The 20,035-nt window shown below is 54.4% G+C and overlaps 1 protein-coding gene and 2 pseudogenes across 1 annotated transcript; all 3 read left to right on the forward strand.

The window, feature by feature from the left end:
* Positions 1-6,377, forward strand: LOC138428880 (2-acylglycerol O-acyltransferase 3-like; annotated as a pseudogene).
* Positions 6,378-10,442: 4,065 nt separating this feature from the next.
* Positions 10,443-12,881, forward strand: LOC138428881 (2-acylglycerol O-acyltransferase 3-like; the record flags this gene model as incomplete). The annotated part of the gene is made up of 6 exons (XM_069569808.1): positions 10,443-10,560; positions 10,817-10,887; positions 11,155-11,359; positions 11,670-11,844; positions 12,413-12,615; positions 12,706-12,881. Coding segments are annotated over 6 exons (927 nt in total), but the record flags the coding sequence as incomplete, so codon positions are not given.
* A 3,209-nt stretch (positions 12,882-16,090) lies between these two features.
* LOC138429681 (2-acylglycerol O-acyltransferase 3-like) lies at positions 16,091-17,991 on the forward strand (annotated as a pseudogene).
* Positions 17,992-20,035: the final 2,044 nt, after the last annotated feature.

The raw sequence follows: 20,035 nt of genomic DNA on the forward strand, positions 1-20,035 counted from the left end.
ATGGCACCCCCACCCCCCTGGTGTGCCCCTGTGTCCCCAGCTGGAGGCACCACAGACTTGGGTCCCTCCCACAACTACCTCTTGGTGGAGCTCCCACCCTCTCGGAGTCCAGGTCCTTGGGGTCTTCAGCACCCTCAGCACAGAGACCAGAGGCTTTTCCTGCCTCTTGCCTGGCCTCCGGCCCCACCTGCTCCAGCTGTGCCATCGTATCCATCTTCCTGTCTTCCGGGACTACATCCTGCGTGCTGGTGAGCAGGGGAGCCCTGGGTCTCAGGACCCCAGACCCTGTGGTCACCTCCTCGCTGCCCTCCTCCCTCTGGGGGCGCCTGGTCCAGCTCCATCTCCCAGTGCCCTCCTCCCTCTTTCTGGAAGACTCAGACGGCAGGCCTTCCTGCCTCCCCAGGTTTGGTGTTGCCTGTAAGGCCCGTGCCTCCTGTCTCCTCTCCAGGCCCGGTGGCCGTCCTGGCCAAGGGTTGGCCGCTAGAGGCCCTGGAGACACAGCCTGGATCGCTTTGCTTTCGCAGCTGCAATCAGAGGGATTTCTCAAGTCAGCGAGGGAACGCGGGGCCTACCTGCAGCCTCTGGGGCACCGCTGCGGGGGAGGAGTGCAGAGTTCTGCTGGCAGGCAGCCCCTGCTCTCCCTGGTCTCTCGAGTGCCATCCTCTCTTTGGGGAAGAAGGAGATCTAATTTCAGACCGGCCCGGCGCCTGGGTGAGAAGCGCCGAGGGTCCCTCCGCTCTTCCCGTCCCCCACCCCGCAACCCCCCGGGGCCTCCTCCCGCCCTTCCACCGGCCCATCGGCAGGGTCTCCGCTCCCTGCTCTCATGCCTGCCAGCCGGCTACTCCCAGGCTGAAGGTTCCCAGACCGTTGCCTGCATTCTTGGCTGCCAGCCTCGCCCCCAGGCTGGCCTCTCGCAACTCCACCAGCCCTGAACTCTGTCACAGTCGATCCCGGTGGGAGAGAAGGGGCCTTGCAGGAGGCTCTGTGACCACCTTTCATGTCTCCTGGTCCGGGCACAGTGGGGGTCCCCGACCCTGGTACAGCGAGCTTGAGGCCCAGCAGCGCGCAGGCGCACACGGTCTACATGGAGCTGCTGACGCAGCGGTTGGAAGAGGACAAGGCGCCCTGCGGCATCCCGGCACACAGGCACCGCGTCTTCACCTAGGGGCACCTCTGGGCCCCAGCAGCTGCCTGGATGACTGTGCTGGAGAGTGAAATTAAAGGCTGGACCTTGCTGCATCAGGGTCTCCCCTAATGGCTCAGTTGGTAAAGAAACCGCTTGCAGGGCAGACACCCAGATTCAATCCCTGGGTAGCGAAGATCCCCTGGAGAAGGGAATGGCAAGCCCCTCCGGTATTCTTGCCTGGAGCATTCCAAGGACAGAGGAGCCTTGGTGGAAATCAATAGTCCATGGGTCGCAGAGAGGCAGACACGACTGAGCGACTAACACTTTCACGGTGCATAGGAGATTTTTAGGGCGATTAGGATACCCTGTATTTTATGTAATGGTAGATGTATTTGTCAAAACCCACAGAACTGTGGGACACAGTGAGGGAGCCTGAATGGGACCTACGGACTTTAGCTGACAGTCCTGGATCAAGTGTTCCATCAGTTGTAACCAACATCCCTAATAATGCAAGGTGTTCACAACAGGGTAAAGCACAGGTGGGCTGTGTTCCATATTAGAACGCTATTTTCTGTAGAGCTCTTACATAAATGGAAAAAATGGTTTAAACTATTTTTAAGTAAATTCAGCTTTTAAAAAAAGGTGGGAACACACCTGCGGTGTGTGTTTGTTTGTTTTGGCAGAAGTCCCCATGCCCGGCCTCACCTCCCAGTGGCCTAGATACTCCAGGAGACCCACAGACAGAGCATGGGCTCACGTTAAGGATCAGCTGTCTACTCCAGATCACACATCTCCACTGGGTCCCAGGGGGTGTGTTCTCTGGCTTCTTCAGATACCTCCCCCCCTCGAGATTCCTAAATATTCCTAATGATCCAAGCACTGGACCTGGGTGGCACGCCCCATACACCGCCCAACAGATTGCTTAGTCTGACCCATTCGGATTCAGTCTGACCCACTGGAGAAAGTCAGTGATCACTGTGAGGAGGCTGGAGACATCTGGAGTCCGGATCCCAGGGTCTCCCCATCCACACATTGCTTCCCATCCCAGCAATCCTGCGGAAGCCCCAGGGGCTTAGCCACTCACACCAGTAAGCCTTCCTGGGCTCCTACTGAAACCTTCATCCCTGCCCCCCGAGGACCTGGAGCCCTGCAGCAGAAGGGCAGTGCCTGGGAGCCTCCACCGCCCAGCCATCTTCCCGCAGCATAGAAACCGTGGACAAACAGGGCTCGAGGTACTGAACGCCTAACAAAGCGCGCTCTCTTTCCTCTTCATGGGCGAGGGGAGCAGGGCATGCTTCCACTGCGACAGAAGGAAGAGGAAGGGTGGGGGAAGAAAGGTTGGAGGCCCACCTGCGTGGAAGCCCTTGGACAAAGGGAAGGGAGAGGACACAGGGCAGGCTGGGAGATGGGCAAAGATCTCACTGGTGAGCAGGAGGCGAGAAGTCAGTGTGCTTCCGACAGCTAATTCATTTTTCTCCCTCATCTTCCCCCAGGCCCTTGCTTGTCTCTCCTCACCTTCTGCCTCCTCTTCTCCTCGCTCCGCGGTTTCTCTGTTCTCCACTCCATAAGGTTTGTTTCTGGGCCAGAACACACCCCAGCAAAGTGAGCACTAAACAAGGGCCATGTAGTGAGAGGTGATGAAGGGTGTCTCCAGGAATTCTCCCCCCTTATCTCTGCCCTAGGAGGAAGGCGTTCTCAGTGGATGAGGAATTGGACTGTTTGGAAACACCTGAGGGATTATTTCCCCACTGAGGTCACAGGCAGTCCGTGAACTGTGAACTTCCAGATGTTCAAGCTGGCTTTAGAAAAGGCAGAGGAACCAGAGATCAAATTGCCAACATCTGCTGGATCATGGGAAAAGCAAGAGAGTTCCAGGAAAACATCTATTTCTGCTTTATTGACTATGCCAAAGCCTTTGACTGTGTGGATCACAATAAACGGTGGAAAATTCTGAAAGAGATGGGAATACCAGACCACCTGACCTGCCTCTTGAGAAACCTATAAGCAGGTCAGGAAGCAACAGTTAGAACGGGACATGGAACAACACACTGGTTCCAAATAGGAAAAGGAGGACGTCAAGGCTGTATATTGTCACCCTGCTTATTTACTTTCTATGCAGAGTACATCATGAGAAACGCTGGGCTGGAAGAAGCACAAGCTGGAGTCCAGATTGCCAGGAGAAATATCAATAACCTCAGATATGCAGATGACACCACCCTTATGGCAGAAAGTGAAGAGGAACTAAAGAGCCTCTTGATAAAAGTGAAAGAGGAGAGCGAAAAGTTGGCTTAAAGCTCGACATTCAGAAAACGAAGATCATGGCATCTGGTTCCATCACTTCATGGGAAATAGATGGGGAAACAGTGGATAGAGTGTCAGACTTTATTTTTTGGGCTCCAAAATCACTGCAGATGGTGTCTGCAGCCATGAAATTAAAAGATGCTTACTCCTTGGAAAGAAAGTTATCACCAACCCAGATAGGATACTGAAAATCAGAGACATTCCTTTGCCAGCAAAAGTCCGTCTAGTCAAGGCTATGGTTTTCCCAGTGGTCATGTATGGATGTGAGAGTTGGACTGTGATGAAAGCTGAGCTGACTGTGAAGAATTGATTCTTTTGAACTGTGGTGTTGGAGAAGACTCTTGAGAGTCCCTAGCACTGCAAGGACATCCAGCCAGTCCATTCTAAGGAGATCAGCCCTGGGATTTCTTTGGAAGGAATGATGCTGAAGCTGAACCTCCAGTACTTTGGCCACCTCATGCAAAGAGCTGACTCATTGGAAAAGACCCTGATGCTGGGAGGGATTGGGGGCAGGAGGAAAAGGGGACGACAAAGGATGAGATACTTGGATGGCATCATCGACTTGATGGACGTGAGTTTGAGTGAACTCCGGGAGATGGTGATGGACAGGGAGGCCTGGCGTGCTGCGATTCATGGGGTTGCAAAGAGTCACACACGACTGAGTGACTGAACTGAAGGTCACAGTTCACCCTCCAAGGGATGCTCTCCTCCTCCCTCTCCCCTTCCCGCCCTCACCTCCTCACCCCTCCCCATGCTGGAGTGTGAGCCCTGGCTGCCTAAGTTCCCACACTGGGCAGCTTTTGCGATGGTGTTTCAGAGGGGACCCTCGTGCACTTGACCCCATTGTTGTACCTTGAACCCTGAAGTCTGTTAGTGTAGAGGGAACTCTTTACAGCTGGTATCCTGCTTTCTCTACTCCTTTCTTATCATCCTCTCCACCTCCAACAGCTGGGGACCACCACAGAGTTGGCCCCCATTGGGAACTACTTGCTGGTCCCCCATCTCATGGGACCACCAGCGTCAGAACCTTCTGTAGCTTCTGCACTGAGAGCACAGGGTTCTCCCACCTGACCCCGGGGCTTTGGCCCTGGTCCGGCATGATGAATGGCATCTTCTACATTTCTGTCTATCGCGAAGACATGATGGGCTATGGTGGGTCTTCAGCTCAGTGGGAAACTGCAAACTAACCCCCTGTCCATCAGAGGTGCCCCCAACCACCACCTGGAGCAGGAACCTGATGGGAACAGGGGCTGGGCGCACAGTGGGCTTTAGAGGATAGCTTTGGAGCAAGTGTCCTGCCTCCTTAAAGGGAGAGGCGCAGGGCATGCTGACGGGGCACAGGGGTAAGGAGTTTGGAAAGAAAGGGATGGTTATCTCAGCCTTCCTGTGCCAACAGGTAGGGTGAATGCATAGGGAGCCAAGTAAGGGACTGTAAAATGCTTGCACACCCTCTTTCCTCCAGGGCTATGTTCTGCAAGCCACCAGAGACTGGATTTTATCCTGTTCCAGCCCCAGCTCGGCCAGGCTGTGGTCATCCTGGCTGGGGGAGAACTCGAGGCCCTGTGTGCCCTCCAGGGGAGCACTGCCTTACTCTCTGGAATCGTAAAGGCTTCGTCCGCCTGGCACTAAGGCACGGGTGAGCTGGGGCCCAGCCGGGGCTGCCTTCAGTGGTCAGAGCCTCACGGTGTTTCTGGGGACCTGCATGCTATCCCTACACACCCACCCCCTGGAGGTGGGCTGTGCGTCCCCAGAGCTTCCGCCGTGACCACCTACAGGGTGATCCTGGCAGAGCTTGGGTGTTTCTCTGTGCCCACCACCGGTGTGCATTCTCCGGGTTCCTCCCACGAAAAGAGAGATAGGGTGACAGTGCTGGTCACAGGACCCTGGGGCTCACGTGCCCTCTGTTGAAATTCTTCCTGACAACCTCGCAGGCAAGACCTTCCAAACTCATTCACTTGTGAAATAGTGTTAGTGCTCCCCTGGCCACCGTGTTGTAACTGAGACCGTATCAGAAAAAATATACAGGAAGGCCCTGCATCAGTCTTCTTAAGAAATGTAATTCCCGTCTCCCAGATCTATCTTAGTAGAACTCTCTTTGCCTCAAATGGACTTGGGAAGTAGTAACCAATGGGGGATAATCTGGGGGTGTTCCTTGGGGCCCTGATGTCCTCTTCTCGCCTCCGTCTTCCCAGGTTCACTCAGGTGCCCATGTACTCCTTTGGTTACCTAAATCCAGATATAGGGCCTAGGATTTACGAGAATGGAGCCTTCACAGTTAAGCCTCCTGCGCCAGACTCCTGGCAGCATCTGTTTCAGACCACCTTCAAGCAGCTCATGTACTTTACTCCTTGCATCCTCTGGGGCTGCGGTCTCTTCTCAGCCAAGTCCTAGGGCCTGGTGCCCTTGGCCAGACTCATTGCCTCTGTGGGTAAGTGACCAGCTCCAGGGAAGAAGGCCACTATGAGCAATGTGGGCAGCCGAGATTCATGCCTTGACCTGTGTTCCCCTGTCCCTGAAGTGGGCCGTCCCATCCCGGTGGCCCCTGTCCCTGCAGTGGCCACCCCATCCCGGTGCCCCAGTGCCCGCAGCCCCCCGAGGAACAGGTGGACCACTATCACATGCTCTACATGAAGGCTGTGGAGCAACTGTTGGAGGAGCACAGGAGAGCTGCGGCCTCCCGGCTTCTACTCGCCTCACCTTCGCCCTGGCCTCACCCGTCCCCACCTCCTGGCCCTCCCAGCCCCTGATCCCAGTGCCCGAGCCGCCCACCGGCTGCCATGCTACTGTGCCAATAAGAGCCAGTTCTCTCACCACTGCTTCGCAGAGTCTCTCTGGGCGTGAGCCTGCCCACGTGGGTTCCATCTCCACCTGATCGAGACAGACTCGCTGCCTGAGACTGACAGCAGGGCCCTGAATTCTGCCCCCAGAGACTGAATTCTGCTCTCTCGGCTTCCACCTAATCTTCCCTTGGCTGGGCCTTTCTCCCTCTAAATAAAGGCATCTGCTTAGCTAAGAGTTATAGGGCCTAGAATGGTATTGGGGAAGGTAGATCCCTGAAGAACTATTCTCTGAAGTGTGGACAGGATTAGGTGGGTGCAGACAGTAAGGTAGGTGGTGAAATACTGTCAACAAAAGCTGACATGGATCAAGAGTACCTCTCGGAAGGGAGAGTTGGAATGAGCCTTCGTGATAGGAAAGAAAGAGTTAAGTACACAGCTTCCTTTTGCCTCTGCTCCCATCCTTCCTGTTGCCTCGGGGCTGGGAGCTCACGTGATGCAGGGGTTTATTTTACCATATGAAGCCCTACTGCAAGCCCAGCATTAGGTCCACCTGACCTCATTCACTCAGTGAGAAGGGATTCTTGGCAAAACTAACTTATTAGGATCAAAAACTTTAACAGAGTTTGGCAAAAGAAGAGCCAGTGAATTTATCACTATCGTGTCCGTCACCACCACCATCATCATCACAGGCATGGCACCAGTGAAATATTGTGAGGGACTTTATGTGATCCAGTGGATGGGAACCGGCCTGCCAGTGCCGGGGACGCAGATGGGACCCCTGGTCCGAGAGGATCCCACGGAGCGACTAAGGATGCCAAGGACCAACTAAGCCCAAAGGCCACAGAGACTGAATCTCTGTGGGGACCAGGAGCCGCAACCCCTGAGCTTGGAAGCCACAACTACTGACGCCGTGAGCCTAGGGCCTGTATTCTGAAAGTAGAGAAGGCTCCACAATGAGAAGTCCATGCACAGCAAGGCAGAGTAGCCCCATTGGCTGCAACCAGAGAAAGGCCTTGCACACTAACAAAGACCCAGCACAGCCAATGATAAACACATAATTTGAAATATTTGCAAGACTTTTTAAATTTTATTTTCTTCTATTTTATTTTTAGCTGCATTGGTCTTGCTTTTACATGCCGGGCTTTCTCTAGTTGCCCAAAGCCAGGGCTACTCTCTACTGGCGGTGCACGTGCGTCTCGGGCCCTGGCTTCCGTGTTGCTGAGAACAGACTCTAGAATGCTCAGGTTTCGGTAGTTGTGGCTCCAGCTAAGTAGTTGGAGCACGTAGACTTAGTTGCCTCACGGCATGTGGAATCTTCCCTGACCAGGGATCGAACCCATACCTCCTGCCTTCCCAAGAAGATTCCTAAGTGCTGGACCACCAGGGAAGTCCAATTTGCTTTTCATTAAAAAATTATTTTAAAAAGTGATGATCCAGGAATTCCCAGGTGGTACAATGGACGGGACTGTGAGTTCACAATGCCTAGAGCCCTGGTTCAGTCCTTAGTCAGGAAGTAAAATCCCACAGGGCAAGGCGGAGCTCAACAACAACAACAAGAAAGAACACTTTCCTTGACCTGAAAGCTGCTGGTTCACCCCCTCTGGTCATTGTTGACCTGGCCATGGTCATCGTGAGGACCAGCCCCAGTCCACCTGATGGTGTGCCCAGCGCAGTGGACTCTCTCCTAGAGGGGCTCCCCAGTTCTTAGCATTTCTGAAAAAGCCATGTCCCTAGAGGTCTCTCACCGGGGCCTAAGCTACTCCTTAGGGATTAAAGCTTCCTGCACATCCTCTACCCCTCAGGGGCAGGCTACGGGGTTAAACGGGGAGCCCTGCTATTCAGGGTACACACCCACATGGCAAGCCCAACTGGCACAGACCTCTGGCCCAGTGAGCCCAGGGACCAGCTGGAGTCAATGCCCAGATCCCAGATCAGATCGTTGAGCTTGCAGATCTGCAATCAGAAGGGATTTGTCAACTTGGCGGAGGGGGCGGCATTGATAGCCGGGCCTAGCCTCTGGGGCAAGGCTGCTGGGGAGGAGCCCCGCCTCTGGGGCCCGGGAGTCAGGAGTCCCCTGTGCCCCCAGAGCCTCCCCGGTGCCAGTCTTCTCTTTGGGGGAGAATGAGGCCTTCCACAGTTTCTGAACGCACCGGGGTTCTAGGTGGAAAGACACAGGAAACACTGGGCCGCTGCTGAGAGTGGCTCTACGAATGTTCCAGGCCCCAGGGCCTCCTCCTGCCCTTCCAAACCTGAAACTTCTGCCTGCTCTGCTCCCAGCTCCCCAGCCCACACCCCACTCCCGGGCTCAAGGCCCCTGCATGGTTGGGAGGTGAAGGTCGCACGTTGGGGCCTGAATACTTGGTGCCAGCCCCGCCCCCAGGCTGGCATTTGGCCAACCCACCAGCCCCGAACTCTGTCCCACTGGATCCCTTGAGAGGGAAGGGCACCTCAAAGCATCTCAGTGATCACCCCTCTTGATCCTCTTCTGCCCAAAGTCGGGGCCCCCATCCCGGTACAACTGGGTGGGGTGTCGGGGCGGAAGGGGTACTTCAGCACATGCACACGCGCTGCTCTGGGTCTCTGGTCTCAGTTGAGTGGCTCACAGCTGTTCCAAGATCAGACCCCGTGCTACCCGGTCCCCGCCCACGGACACCTCCTCTTCATCAAGTTAGCCTCCGGCCCCTGAAGGAGTGTGGCTGGCGACTGAAATTCAACCTGGGAATAAACTTGTGTGTTGGTGTGTTTCTCCTCAGGGTTGAGATACCGGCGCTAATTAATGCCTCTGAGTGGCCTGCTGCTGCTGGTACTGCTGCTAAGTCGCTTCAGTCGTGTCTGACTCTGTGTGACCCCACAGACGGTAGCCCACCAGGCTCCACCGTCCCTGGGATTCTCCAGGCAAGAACACTGGAGTGGGTTGCCATTTCCTTCTCCAATGCATGAAAGTGAAAACTGAAAGTGAAGTCGCTCAGGAAGTGTCCGACTCTTCGTGACCCCATGGACTACAGCCTTCCAGGCTCCTCCGTCCATGGGATTTTCCAGGCGAGAGTACTGGAGTGGGTCGCCATTGCCTTCTCCATCCAAGTGGCCTAGACACTCCCAGACCCACAAACACTAGGGTGTGCTCGTCCAGGAAGAATCAGGGCTGGGACCCAGTGGGTGGGCTCTCTCGCTTCTTCTGCAAAAAGAAGCACTCCCGCCCACAATGATGTCCAACGCACCGAGGGCTGGGCCTCCAGGGCACGCCCCCTAGTACATCTCCCAGTCGCAAGAAGGGACCAGCCCAGTCCAACCCACTGGAGAAGTTCATAAGTGAGAGCAGACTGGAGACTTCTGGGGCTCTGATGAGAGAGTCTCCCCACACACACGGCCCCCTGCAAGCAATCCTGGGAGGCTCCAAGTGCTTGGCCACTCAGACCAGAAAGATTTCTTGCGCTCCAACCAAGCCTTCATCACATTTTTTCTGGGTTGGGAGCCCTGATGGCTGAAGGGGAGCACCTGGGAGTCTCCACCACCCCACCACCCACCCCCAGCATGAAAACCCTAAAGAAACAGTGGTTAGAAGTACTGAGCACCTACCAATATGTGCTCTGTTTCTGCTTCCTGGGTAAGGGGAGCCGGGCAGGGGTCCAGCTGGGAAGGTGGCAAAAGGGGAAGGTAGAGGGAGGAAGGCTGGAGCACCCCCTACTGGACCACCAGGGCAAAGGGAGGGACGTGAGGTCTCTCAGTCCTGTCCCACTTTTCCCCACCCCACGGACTGTAGTCTACGAGGCTCCTCCGTCCGTAGGATTTTCGAGGCAAGAATACTGGAGCGAGCTGCCATTTCCTTCCCGACTCAAGGATTGAACCTGGGTCTCCTGCATTGCAGACAGATACTTTACCATCTGAGCCACTAGGGAAGCCTAGGGCAAAGGGATGGTTTAGTCGCTAAGTCGTGCCCGACTCTTGCGACCCCATGGACTGTAGCCCGCCAGGCTCCTCTGTCCATGGGATGTTCCAGGCAAGAATACTGGAGTGGGTTGCCATTTCCTTCTCCAGGAAATCTTCCCAACCCAGGAATCGAACCCGGGTCTCCTGCATTGCAAGCAGATTCTTTACCAACTGAGCTGCCAGGGAAGCCCAGGGCAAAGGGAGGGACGTGTCAAAGTCTAGCAGGGAGACAGGCAACAATCTCACTGGTGAGGGGAGAGGGGAGAAGTCACTGCGATATCACAATCTAACTCATTTTCCTTTCTCACCGTTCCCCAGGCCTTTTCTTTTCCCTTGCTGGCTTCCTCCTCCTCTTCACCTCGCTCTGGTATCTCTCTCTTCTCTACTTGGTATGGTTATTCCTGGACTGGGACACACCCCAGCAAGGTGAGTGCTAAACAAGGGCAGGAGGAGGAGGGGGTGACAGAGGACGAGACGGATGGATGGCATCATGGACTCGGTGGACGTGAGTCTGAGCAAACTCTGGGAAACAGTGAAGGACAGGGAAGGCTGGCATGCTGCAGTCCATGGGGTCACAGAGAGACACCAGTTAGCAGCTAAACAGCAAAAGCAAGGGCCTGGGTAGAAGGAGGTGATAAGTGGTGTCTGCAGCGATTCTGCCCCCCTTATCTCTCTGCCCAAGGTGGAAGGCGTTATCAGTGGTTGAGGAACTGGACTGCTTGGAAACACCTGAGCGATTATTTCCCCCTTAAGGTAACAGGTCACCCTCCAAGGGATGCTCCACTCCTCCCGCTCCCTTACCTCCCACCTCCTCTCTCCTCCCCATGATGGATTCTCACCTCTGGCTGCTTACGTTCAGGTAACGGAGCAGGGGGTGGGATGGTGTTCCAGACTGGACCCTCGTGCCTTTGGCCCCATCTTATCCTGAGCTCTCAAGATCTTGGTGGGGAGGGACGCCCTTTCAGCTGGGCTCTTGCCTTCTCTGTTTTCTTGCCCTCATCCTGCCCCCTGCCGCCACAGCTGGTGAAGACAGCAGAGCTGCCCCCAGACAGGAACTACGTTCTAGGATCCCACCCACATGGGATCATAGCCGTCGGAACCGTCTGTAACTTTGCCACAGAGGGCACTGGCCTCTCGCAGGTCTTCCCAGGGCTTCGGTTCTCACTGGCCGTGTTGAATTGTCTCTTGTACCTGCCAGGCCATCGAGAGTACTTTCTGTCCTGTGGTGAGTTTGAGCTGAGTGACAGAGGGTGACCCCACCCCAGTCTGGCCAGAGTGACCCCCAGTCACCACCCACCCCAGGCACTTGGCTTGACTTGGCCTGGTTCACAATGGGGGTCAGGGGGTGGCTTGGCCCCAAGCGTCCTGCATCCTTGCTGGGAGAGGCACTGTGGGACACGTGGACAGGGGCACGGGGTAGGGAATTCGGAGAGAATGGGATGATGTCGAATACTCAGTGTGCTAAAGGGACAGCAGAGGGACTATGGAGCCAGTGAGGGGGTACCAACTGTCCCTGAACCTCCTCATGCCCACAGGAGCGTGTTCTGTGAACCGTCAGAGCCTGGATTATGTTCTGTCTCAATCTCAGCTGGGCAGGGCTGTGGTCATCGTGGTCGGAGGGGCCAATGAAGCCCTGTATGCCGTCCCGGGGGAGCACTGCCTCACTCTCCGGAATCGGAAAGGCTTCGTCCGCCTGGCACTGAGGCACGGGTGAGCGGGGGCCCAGCCGGGGCTGCCTTCAGTGGGCAGAACCTCACCGTGTGTGGCCGTCTACCCACTATCTGTACACTTCGGCTCCCTGGAGGTGGGCTGTGTGTCCCCAGCGCTTCCATCGCGCCCACCTCTAGAGGGCGCTCTAGGCGGACCTTGGGTGTTTGCTCTGTGCCCAGCCCTGGTGCCCATTCCCCAGGCTTCCTCCCACGCAGAGAGACAGGATCACAGTGCGAAGCGCTGGACCCTGGGGGCTCCTATGCCCTCGGCTCCCATTCTTTTATGATGCCCCCTCACAGGCAAGACCTTGCACACCTCTTACTTGTGAAACAGAGCTAAGGCCCGCCTTGCCACCACGTTGTAGCTGAGACTGTGTGAGAAAATAAATATGAGAAGGTCTAGGACACACTGGGCTTAAGAAAGAAAATCCCTTCATCCAGATCTTTCTTGTAGAACCATCATTTGCTGCTAATGCCTAGGAAAGTGGGAACCTATGGGGGAGGAGTTTGGGAGTGCTCCTCGAGCCCCTGATGTGCCCAGCCATTTTCTCTTACCCCTCCCTTCCCAGCGCCTCCCTGGTGCCCGTGTACTCCTTTGGGGAGAATGACATCTTCAGAGTTAAGGCTTTTGCCCCAGACTCCTGGCAGCATCTGCTCCAAGTCACCATCAAGAAGCTCCTGAGCTTCTGTCCTTGCATCTTCTGGGGCCGTGGTCTCTTCTCAGCCAAGTCCTGGGGCCTGCTGCCCCTCGCCAGACCCATCACCACTGTGGGTGAGTGCCCATGTGCAGGGAAGAAGGCCACTATCAGCTGTGCATGCAACCCAGGCCCCTCCCCTGACCTGTGTCCCCCTGTCTCTGCAGTGGGCCGCCCCATCCCGGTGCCCCAGTGCCCGCAGCCCACCGAGGAGCAGGTGGACCACTATCACACGCTGTACATGAAGGCTCTGGAGCAACTGTTTGAGGAGCACAAGGAGAGCTGCGGCCTCCCGGCTTCTACTCGCCTCACCTTCATCTAGCCCTGGCCTCACCCCTCCCCACCTCACAGCCTGGCCCCCGCCCCCAGCCCCTAATCCCAGCGCCTGAGAGCCCCACCTACTGCCATGCTACTGTGCCAGTAAAAGTAAGCTTTCTCACCTCTGCTTGATAGAATCTCTCTCTTTGAGCAAGTTTGCCCACGTGTGTTCCACCACCACGCTAATCGACAGAGACTTGCCACCTTAGACTGAGAGCTGAGCCCTGAATTCTCCCAGATATTAAATTCTGGTCTATCAGCCTCTGTCTCATCTCTTCCCTTGGTTGGGGCCTTTCTCCCTCTGTAAATAAAGGCATCTACGTAGCTGAGAAATATAGGACAATCAGAATGGTTTCGGGGAGGGTAGATCCCAACGGGCTAGGCTCTCAAGTGCAGACAGGAGGTGTAGGTAAGTGACGACAATAGGGTAGCTGGTGAAATACTGTGAGCAAAAGCTGACAGGGGTCAAGGGAACCTTTAGTAGGCAGATTTCGATTGATCTCTTGTGATAGAAAAGAGAGAGTTTCCTATCTGCATCTCCTTCCTATTCCCTGGGGGCTGGGAGAGCATATGAAGCGGGGATTTATTTTACCATATGAAGCCCTACTGCAAGCCCAGCATTAGGTCCACATGAACCTCATTCACTGGGTGGGTGAGAAAGGACTCGTCCCAAAATTACCTTATTAACATCAAAAAATTTAAAAGAGTTTAGGAAAATAAGAGCCAACCAATTTATCACCATCATGTCCATCACCACTATCATCCTCACGGTCACGGCACCAGTGAAATACCAAGGATCCCTGAAACACTGGGAGGGACCTTATGTGGTCATAGCATCCTTTGACTTACGTGCCTCCTATTTGCTGACTATCTTTGTGCCTGTATCCATGACTTAAATGAGAAGCACTTTTTGGAAAGTAGCTGAGTACAAATCGATTTGCTCTCCACCATGCTGGAAATTTTATTCAGTGGAAGAATTTTCTCTTGTCCAAGCGAAAACTCTTAGCAGTCTCATGAATTATCTGGGTCGTTCTCAGGTGACAACTTCTACATTCACTTAACGTTCATGTCTAGAAATGTTCAGGTGGGTTAGCAATCAACACTTGGATCTGCATCTGAGGCTGGGAATTCCCTGGTAACTCAGGTGCTAAAGGCATCCCTGCTGGCTGAGATGTAAATAATCAGCCTGGCATGCTGGAGACCCAGGTTCCATCCCTGGATCAGGAAGATCCTCTGTTGAAGGGCAAAGCAACCCACTCCAGTATTCTTGCCTGGAGAATCCCATGGACGGTGGAACCTGGCTGGTTAGAGCAAAGTCCATGGGATTGCAAATAGTCGGACACGACTGAGCAGCTTTCACTTCCTCAGCTGGTAAAGAATCCACCGGCAATGCAGGAGAGTCCAGTTTGCTCCCTGGGTTGGGAAGGTCCTGTAGAGAATGGAGAGGCTACCCACTCCTGTATTCTGGTCGGGAGAACTCCAGGGACACAGGGGCCTGGCAGGCTACAGCCCATGGGGTCCCGGAGAGGCGGACACAACTGAGTGACTTTCACTTACAACAGGGGGGAGCTAGCTGCACCCAGGGAAGGGCAGAGGAGGAGGTGTAGCCACGGCTGAGAGTGGGCCTGCCACTGTTCCGCGTTCCCTGGATCCTCCTCCTGCCGGTCCTCACGCTTATCCACACCGACGATGAGACCCGCTTCTACCTGCTCTGTCCCCAACTCCACCACAGGCTCAGGCCCTGGCATGGTCAGGAGGTGAGAGTCCCAGGACGGGACCTGAACACTTGGCTGCCAGCCTCGCACCCAGGCTGGACTCTGTCCAAGTGAATCCCTCAGGAGAGAAGGGGACGTAAAGGCATCTCAGCGACCACCCTTCTTGACTGCTCCTCTGCCCACAGTGGCGACCCCGATGAGGTTACAAGGAACCAGGGGGCCTACTCCCGCGCAGATGGAGCCACGCACGCAGTTGTTCCAAGAGCTCGGGGTGCGGTACGTGTCCCCACCCACAGGCACCTCCTCACTTAGGCAACCACTGGCCCCTTAGTGACTCTGGGCAAGGCCTGAAATGAAAAGTGGGAACATACTTGTGCCACTGACGTGTTCGACCTTGGGGATGAGATACCCTCTCCAAGCCACATCTCCTTGTGGCCTTGATACTCCCAGAGACCCACAAATGGACAAGGGCGCTTGTCCAGGATCTTTGAGATCACACAGTTGAGGCTGGGACCCAGTGGGTGGGCTCTCTGGATTCTTCTGCAACCTCTGCCCCACAGGATTTTGGATGCATCTGGGGGTGGACCTCTGTGGCACGCTCCCTGCCCTGCCTCCCTGCCCTACCCAGTGGCCGGCCTGGACTGACCCACTGGAGAAGTTCATGATCAGTGTGTAGAGAGGCCTGAAACGTCTGGGGCTCTGGACCCAAGAGTCTCCACATCCACACAGCCCCTGCAAGAGATCCCCGGAGGCCACAAGGGTTTGGCCACTAGACCAGAAAAGCTTCCAGGACTCTTAAAAAAAACCAGCATTCTTTTTCTGGAGTCCTAGAGTCCTGCTGGCAGAAGGGGAGCACCAGAGAGCCTCCACCGCCCAGCCGCCCTCCCCCACGATAAAAACCCGCAGAAACAGTGGCTGGAAGCACTGGACGTCTATACAGACGTGCTCTGTTGACTCTTTCTGGGTGAGGGGAGCAGGCTGCGGGGTCCATGATGGAAGAAGGGAAGGGGGAGTGTGGGGAGAAAAACGCTACAGACCCCCACCCCATACCTGGATGTGAGGGGCAAAGGGAGGAGGGGCCAGAAGTCAGCTGGGAGATGCCCAAGGATCTCACCTGTCAGTATGGAGGGGAGACGTCATCGTGGTTTCACAATCCAGGTCATGTTCCTTTCTCGTCTCTCCCCAGGCCCTTTCTTTTCCCTTCTTGCCTTCCTCCTCCTCTTCACCTCCATCTGGTTTTCTCTGTGCTCTACGTGGTGTGATTCTTTCTGGACCAGGACACAGTTCCCCAAGGTTACTAAACAAGGGCCCCGGTAGTGAGCGGTGATAAATGGTGTCTACAGTGATTCTTCCCCCCTTATCTCTCTGCCCAAGGTGGAAGGCGTTATCAGTGGTTGAAGAACTGGACTGCTTGGAAACACCTGAGAAATTATTTCCCCATTAAGGTAACAGGTCACCCTCCAAGTGACACTCCACTCCTCCCGCTCCCTTACCTCCCGCCTCGTCTCTCCTTCCCATGATGGATTCTCACCTCTGGCTGCTTACGTTCAGGTAATGGGGCAGGGGGTGGGATGGTGTTCCAGACTGGACCCTCATGCCTTTGACCCAATCTTAGACCCTAAACTCTCAGGTCTCTTGGTGGGGGCGGGTACCCTTTCAGCTGGGGTCCTGCCGTCTCTGCTTTCTTTCCTTCATCCTGCCCCCTGCCGCCACAGCTGGTGAAAACAGCAGAGCTGCCCCCAGACAGGAGCTACATGCCAGTGTCCCGCCCACATGGGGTCATGGATGTTGGAAGCTTCTGTAACTCCTGCGCTGAGAGCACTGGCTCCTCCCAGCAGTTCCCAGTGTCTCGGTTCTCAGGTTCACGCTGAACGGCATGTTCCACCGCCCAGTCTGTGGAGACCATGTTACGTCCTGCCGTGAGACCAGGATGGAGTGACAGAAGGCAACCCCGCCTCAATCCGGAAAGAGTGGTCCCTGCTCACCACCCAGCGCAGGCACTTGGCTTGAACATTGACCAGGCTCACCAAGGGGGTCAGGAAGGGGCTTTGGAGCAAGTGTACTGCATCCTTCCTGGGAGAGGCGCTGTAGGGTACACGGACTGAGGCACGGGGGAAGGAGTTTGGAAAAAAAAGGGGTGGTATCTCACCTTTCCTGAGCTAAAGGGCAGGGTGAGGTACTAAGGGTACAAGGAGGGGGTACTCACTGTTCCTGCACCCCCTCTTGTCCACAGGGCTATGTTCTACAAGCCACAAGAGCCTGGATTTTATTCTGTTGCAGCCCCAGCTGGGCCAGGCTGTGGTCATCCAAGTCAGGGGGAGCCCAGAAGGCCCTGTATGCCATCCCAGGGAGCACTACCTCACTCTCTGGAATCGTAAAGGCTTCGTCCGCCTGGCACTGAGACACGGGTGAGCGGGGGCCCAGCCAGGGATGCCTTCGATGGTCAGAGCCTCACAGTGTGTCTGGGGAGCTACACTCTATGCCTACGCACCCGCCCCCGGGAGGTGGACTGTGTGTTCCCACAGCTTACACGGTGACCACCTCTAGAGGGCACTCTGGGCAGACCTTGGGTGTTTGCTCTGTGCCCAGCCCTGGTGCCCATTCCCCAGGCTTCCTCCCACGCAGAGACACAGGATCACAGTGCGAATTGCTGGACCCTGGGGTTCAGACTCCCTCAGCTCACATTTTTTTATGACACCCTCTCACAGGCAATACCTTGCATGTTTCTTTACTTGTGAAATAGGCTTAACATTCACCTTGCCACCCACCTCTCAACACATTGTAGTTGAGACTGTATGAGAAAATGTATATAGGAAGTTAGAGTATACATGAATCTTAAGAAATGTAAGTCTCTTCTTCTAGATATTTCTTTGGAGCACCATCATTGGCTTCAGATGGCCTCGGGAAGTGGGAACCTGTTGGGGAGGAATGTGGGGACCCTCCGAGAGCCGCTGATCTGACCAGCCCTCTTCTCTCTTGTCTCCCCACTTTCCCAGCACCTCCCTGGTGCCCGTGTACTCCTTTGGGGAGAATGACATCTTCAGAGTTAAGGCTTTTGCCCCGGACTCCTGGCAGCATCACCTTCAAGAAGTTCCTGGCCATTTCTCCTTGCATCTCCTTGCGTCTCTTCTCAGCCAAGTCCTGGGGCCTGGTGCCCTTGGCCAGACCCATCACCACTGTGGGTGAGTGTCTGTCTCCAAGAAGGACTCCATCAACTGTGTGTGCAGCCGAGGCCCCTCCCCGACCTGTGGCCTCTGTCCCTGCAGCGGGCCGCCCCATCCCAGTGCCCCAGTGCCCGCAGCCCACCGAGCAGCAGGTGGACCACTGTCACAGCTCTACATAAAGGCTCTGGAGCAACTGTTTGAGGACCACTAGGAGAGCTGCGGCATCCCGGCTTCTACTCACCTCACCTTCATCTAGCCCTGGCCTCACCCCTCCCCACCTCACAGCACCCCCAACCCCTGATCCCAGTGCCCGAGCCCCCCACCAACTGCCATGCTACTGTGCCAATAAGAGCCAGTTCTCTCACCACTGCTTGGTAAAGTCAGACGCTGGCAGAGCTCAGGCTCTCCCTCTGGATGTGAGGATCAGTTCAGTTCAGTCACTCAGTCATATCCGACTCTTGCAACCCCGTGAATCGCAGCACGCCAGGCCTCCCTGTCCATCACCAACTCCCAGAGTTCACTCAAACTCATGTCCATCAAGTTGGTGATGCCATCCAACCATCTCATCCTCTGTCATCCCCTTCTCCTCCTGCCCCCAATCCCTCCCAGCATCAGAGTCTTTTCCAATGAGTCAACTCTGCATGAGGTGGCCATATTACTGGAGTTTCAGCCTTAGCATCATTCCTTCCAAAGAAATCCCAGGGCTGATTTCCTTTAGAATGGACTGGGTGGATCTCCTTGCAGTCCAAGGGACTCTCAAGAGTCTTCTCCAACACCACAGTTCAAAAGCATCAATTCTTCGGCACTCAGCTTTCTTCACAGTCCAACTCTCACATCCATACATGACCACTGGGAAAACCATAGCCTTGACTAGATGGACCTTTGCTGGCAAAGGAATGTCTCTGCTTTTGAATATACTATCTAGGTTGGTCATAACTTTTCTTCCAAGGAGTAAGCGTCTTTTAATTTCACAGCTGCAATCACCATCTCCAGTGATTTTGGAGCCCAAACAAATAAAGTCTGACACTGTTTCCATTGTTTCCCCATCTATTTCCCATGAAGTGATGGGACCAGATGCCATGATCTTCGTTTTCTGAATGTCGAGCTTTAAGCCAACTTTTTCACTCTCCTCTTTCACTTTTATCAAGTGGCTCTTTAGTTCCTCTTCACTTTCTGCCATAAGGGTGGTGTCGTCTGCATATCTGAGGTTATTGATATTTCTCCTGGCAATCTGGACTCCAGCTTGTGCTCCTTCCAGCCCAGCATTTCTCATATGTACTCTGCATAGAAGGTAAATAAGCAGGGTGACAATATACAGCCTTGACGTCCTCCTTTTCCTATTTGGAACCAGTCTGTTGTTCCATGTCCAGTTCTAACTGTTGCTTCCTGACCTGCATACAGATTTCTCAAGAGGCAGGTCAGGTGGTCTGGTATTCCCATCTCTTTCAAAATTTTCCACAGTTTATTGTGATCCACACAGTCAAAGGCTTTGGCATAGTCAATAAAGCAGAAATAGATGTTTTTCTGGAACTCTCTTGCTTTTTCCATGATCCAGGAGATGCTGGCAATTTGATCCCTGGTTCCTCTGCCTTTTCTAAAACCAGCTTGAACATCTGGAAGTTCATGGTTCACATATTGCTGAAGCCTGGCTTAGAGAATTTTGATCATTACTTTACTAGCGTGTGAGATGAGTGCAACTGTGCAGTAGTTTGAGCATTCTTTGGCATTGCCTTTCTTTGGGATTGGAATAAAAACTGACCTTTTCTAGTCCTGTGACCACTGCTGAGTTTTCCAAATTTGCTGGCATACTGAGTGCAGCACTTTCCTAGAATCATCTTTCAGAATTTGAAATAGCTCCACTGGAATTCCATCACCTCCACCAGCTTTGTTCATAGTGATGCTTCCTAAGGCCCACTTGACTTCACATTCTAGGATGTCTGGCTCTAGGTGAGTGATCATACCATCGCGATTATCTGGGTCATGAAGATCTTCTTTGTACAGTTCTTCTGTGTATTCTTGCCACCTCTTCTTAATATCTTCTGCTTCTGCTAGGTCCATACCATTTCTGTCCTTTATCGAGCCCATCTTTGCATGAAATGTTCCCTTGGTATCTCTAATTTTCTTGAAGAGATCTCTAGCCTTTCCCATTCTGTTGGTTTCCTCTATTTCTTTGCATTGATCACTGAGGAAGGCTTTCTTATCTCGTCTTGCTATTCTTTGGAACTCTGCATTCAGATGCTTATATCTTTCCTTTTCTCCTTGCTTTTCGCTTCTCTTCTTTTCACAACTATTTTTAAGGC

This window comes from Ovis canadensis, chromosome 24 (genome assembly GCF_042477335.2).
Source record: "Ovis canadensis isolate MfBH-ARS-UI-01 breed Bighorn chromosome 24, ARS-UI_OviCan_v2, whole genome shotgun sequence".
NCBI classification, from domain to species: Eukaryota; Metazoa; Chordata; class Mammalia; order Artiodactyla; family Bovidae; genus Ovis; species Ovis canadensis.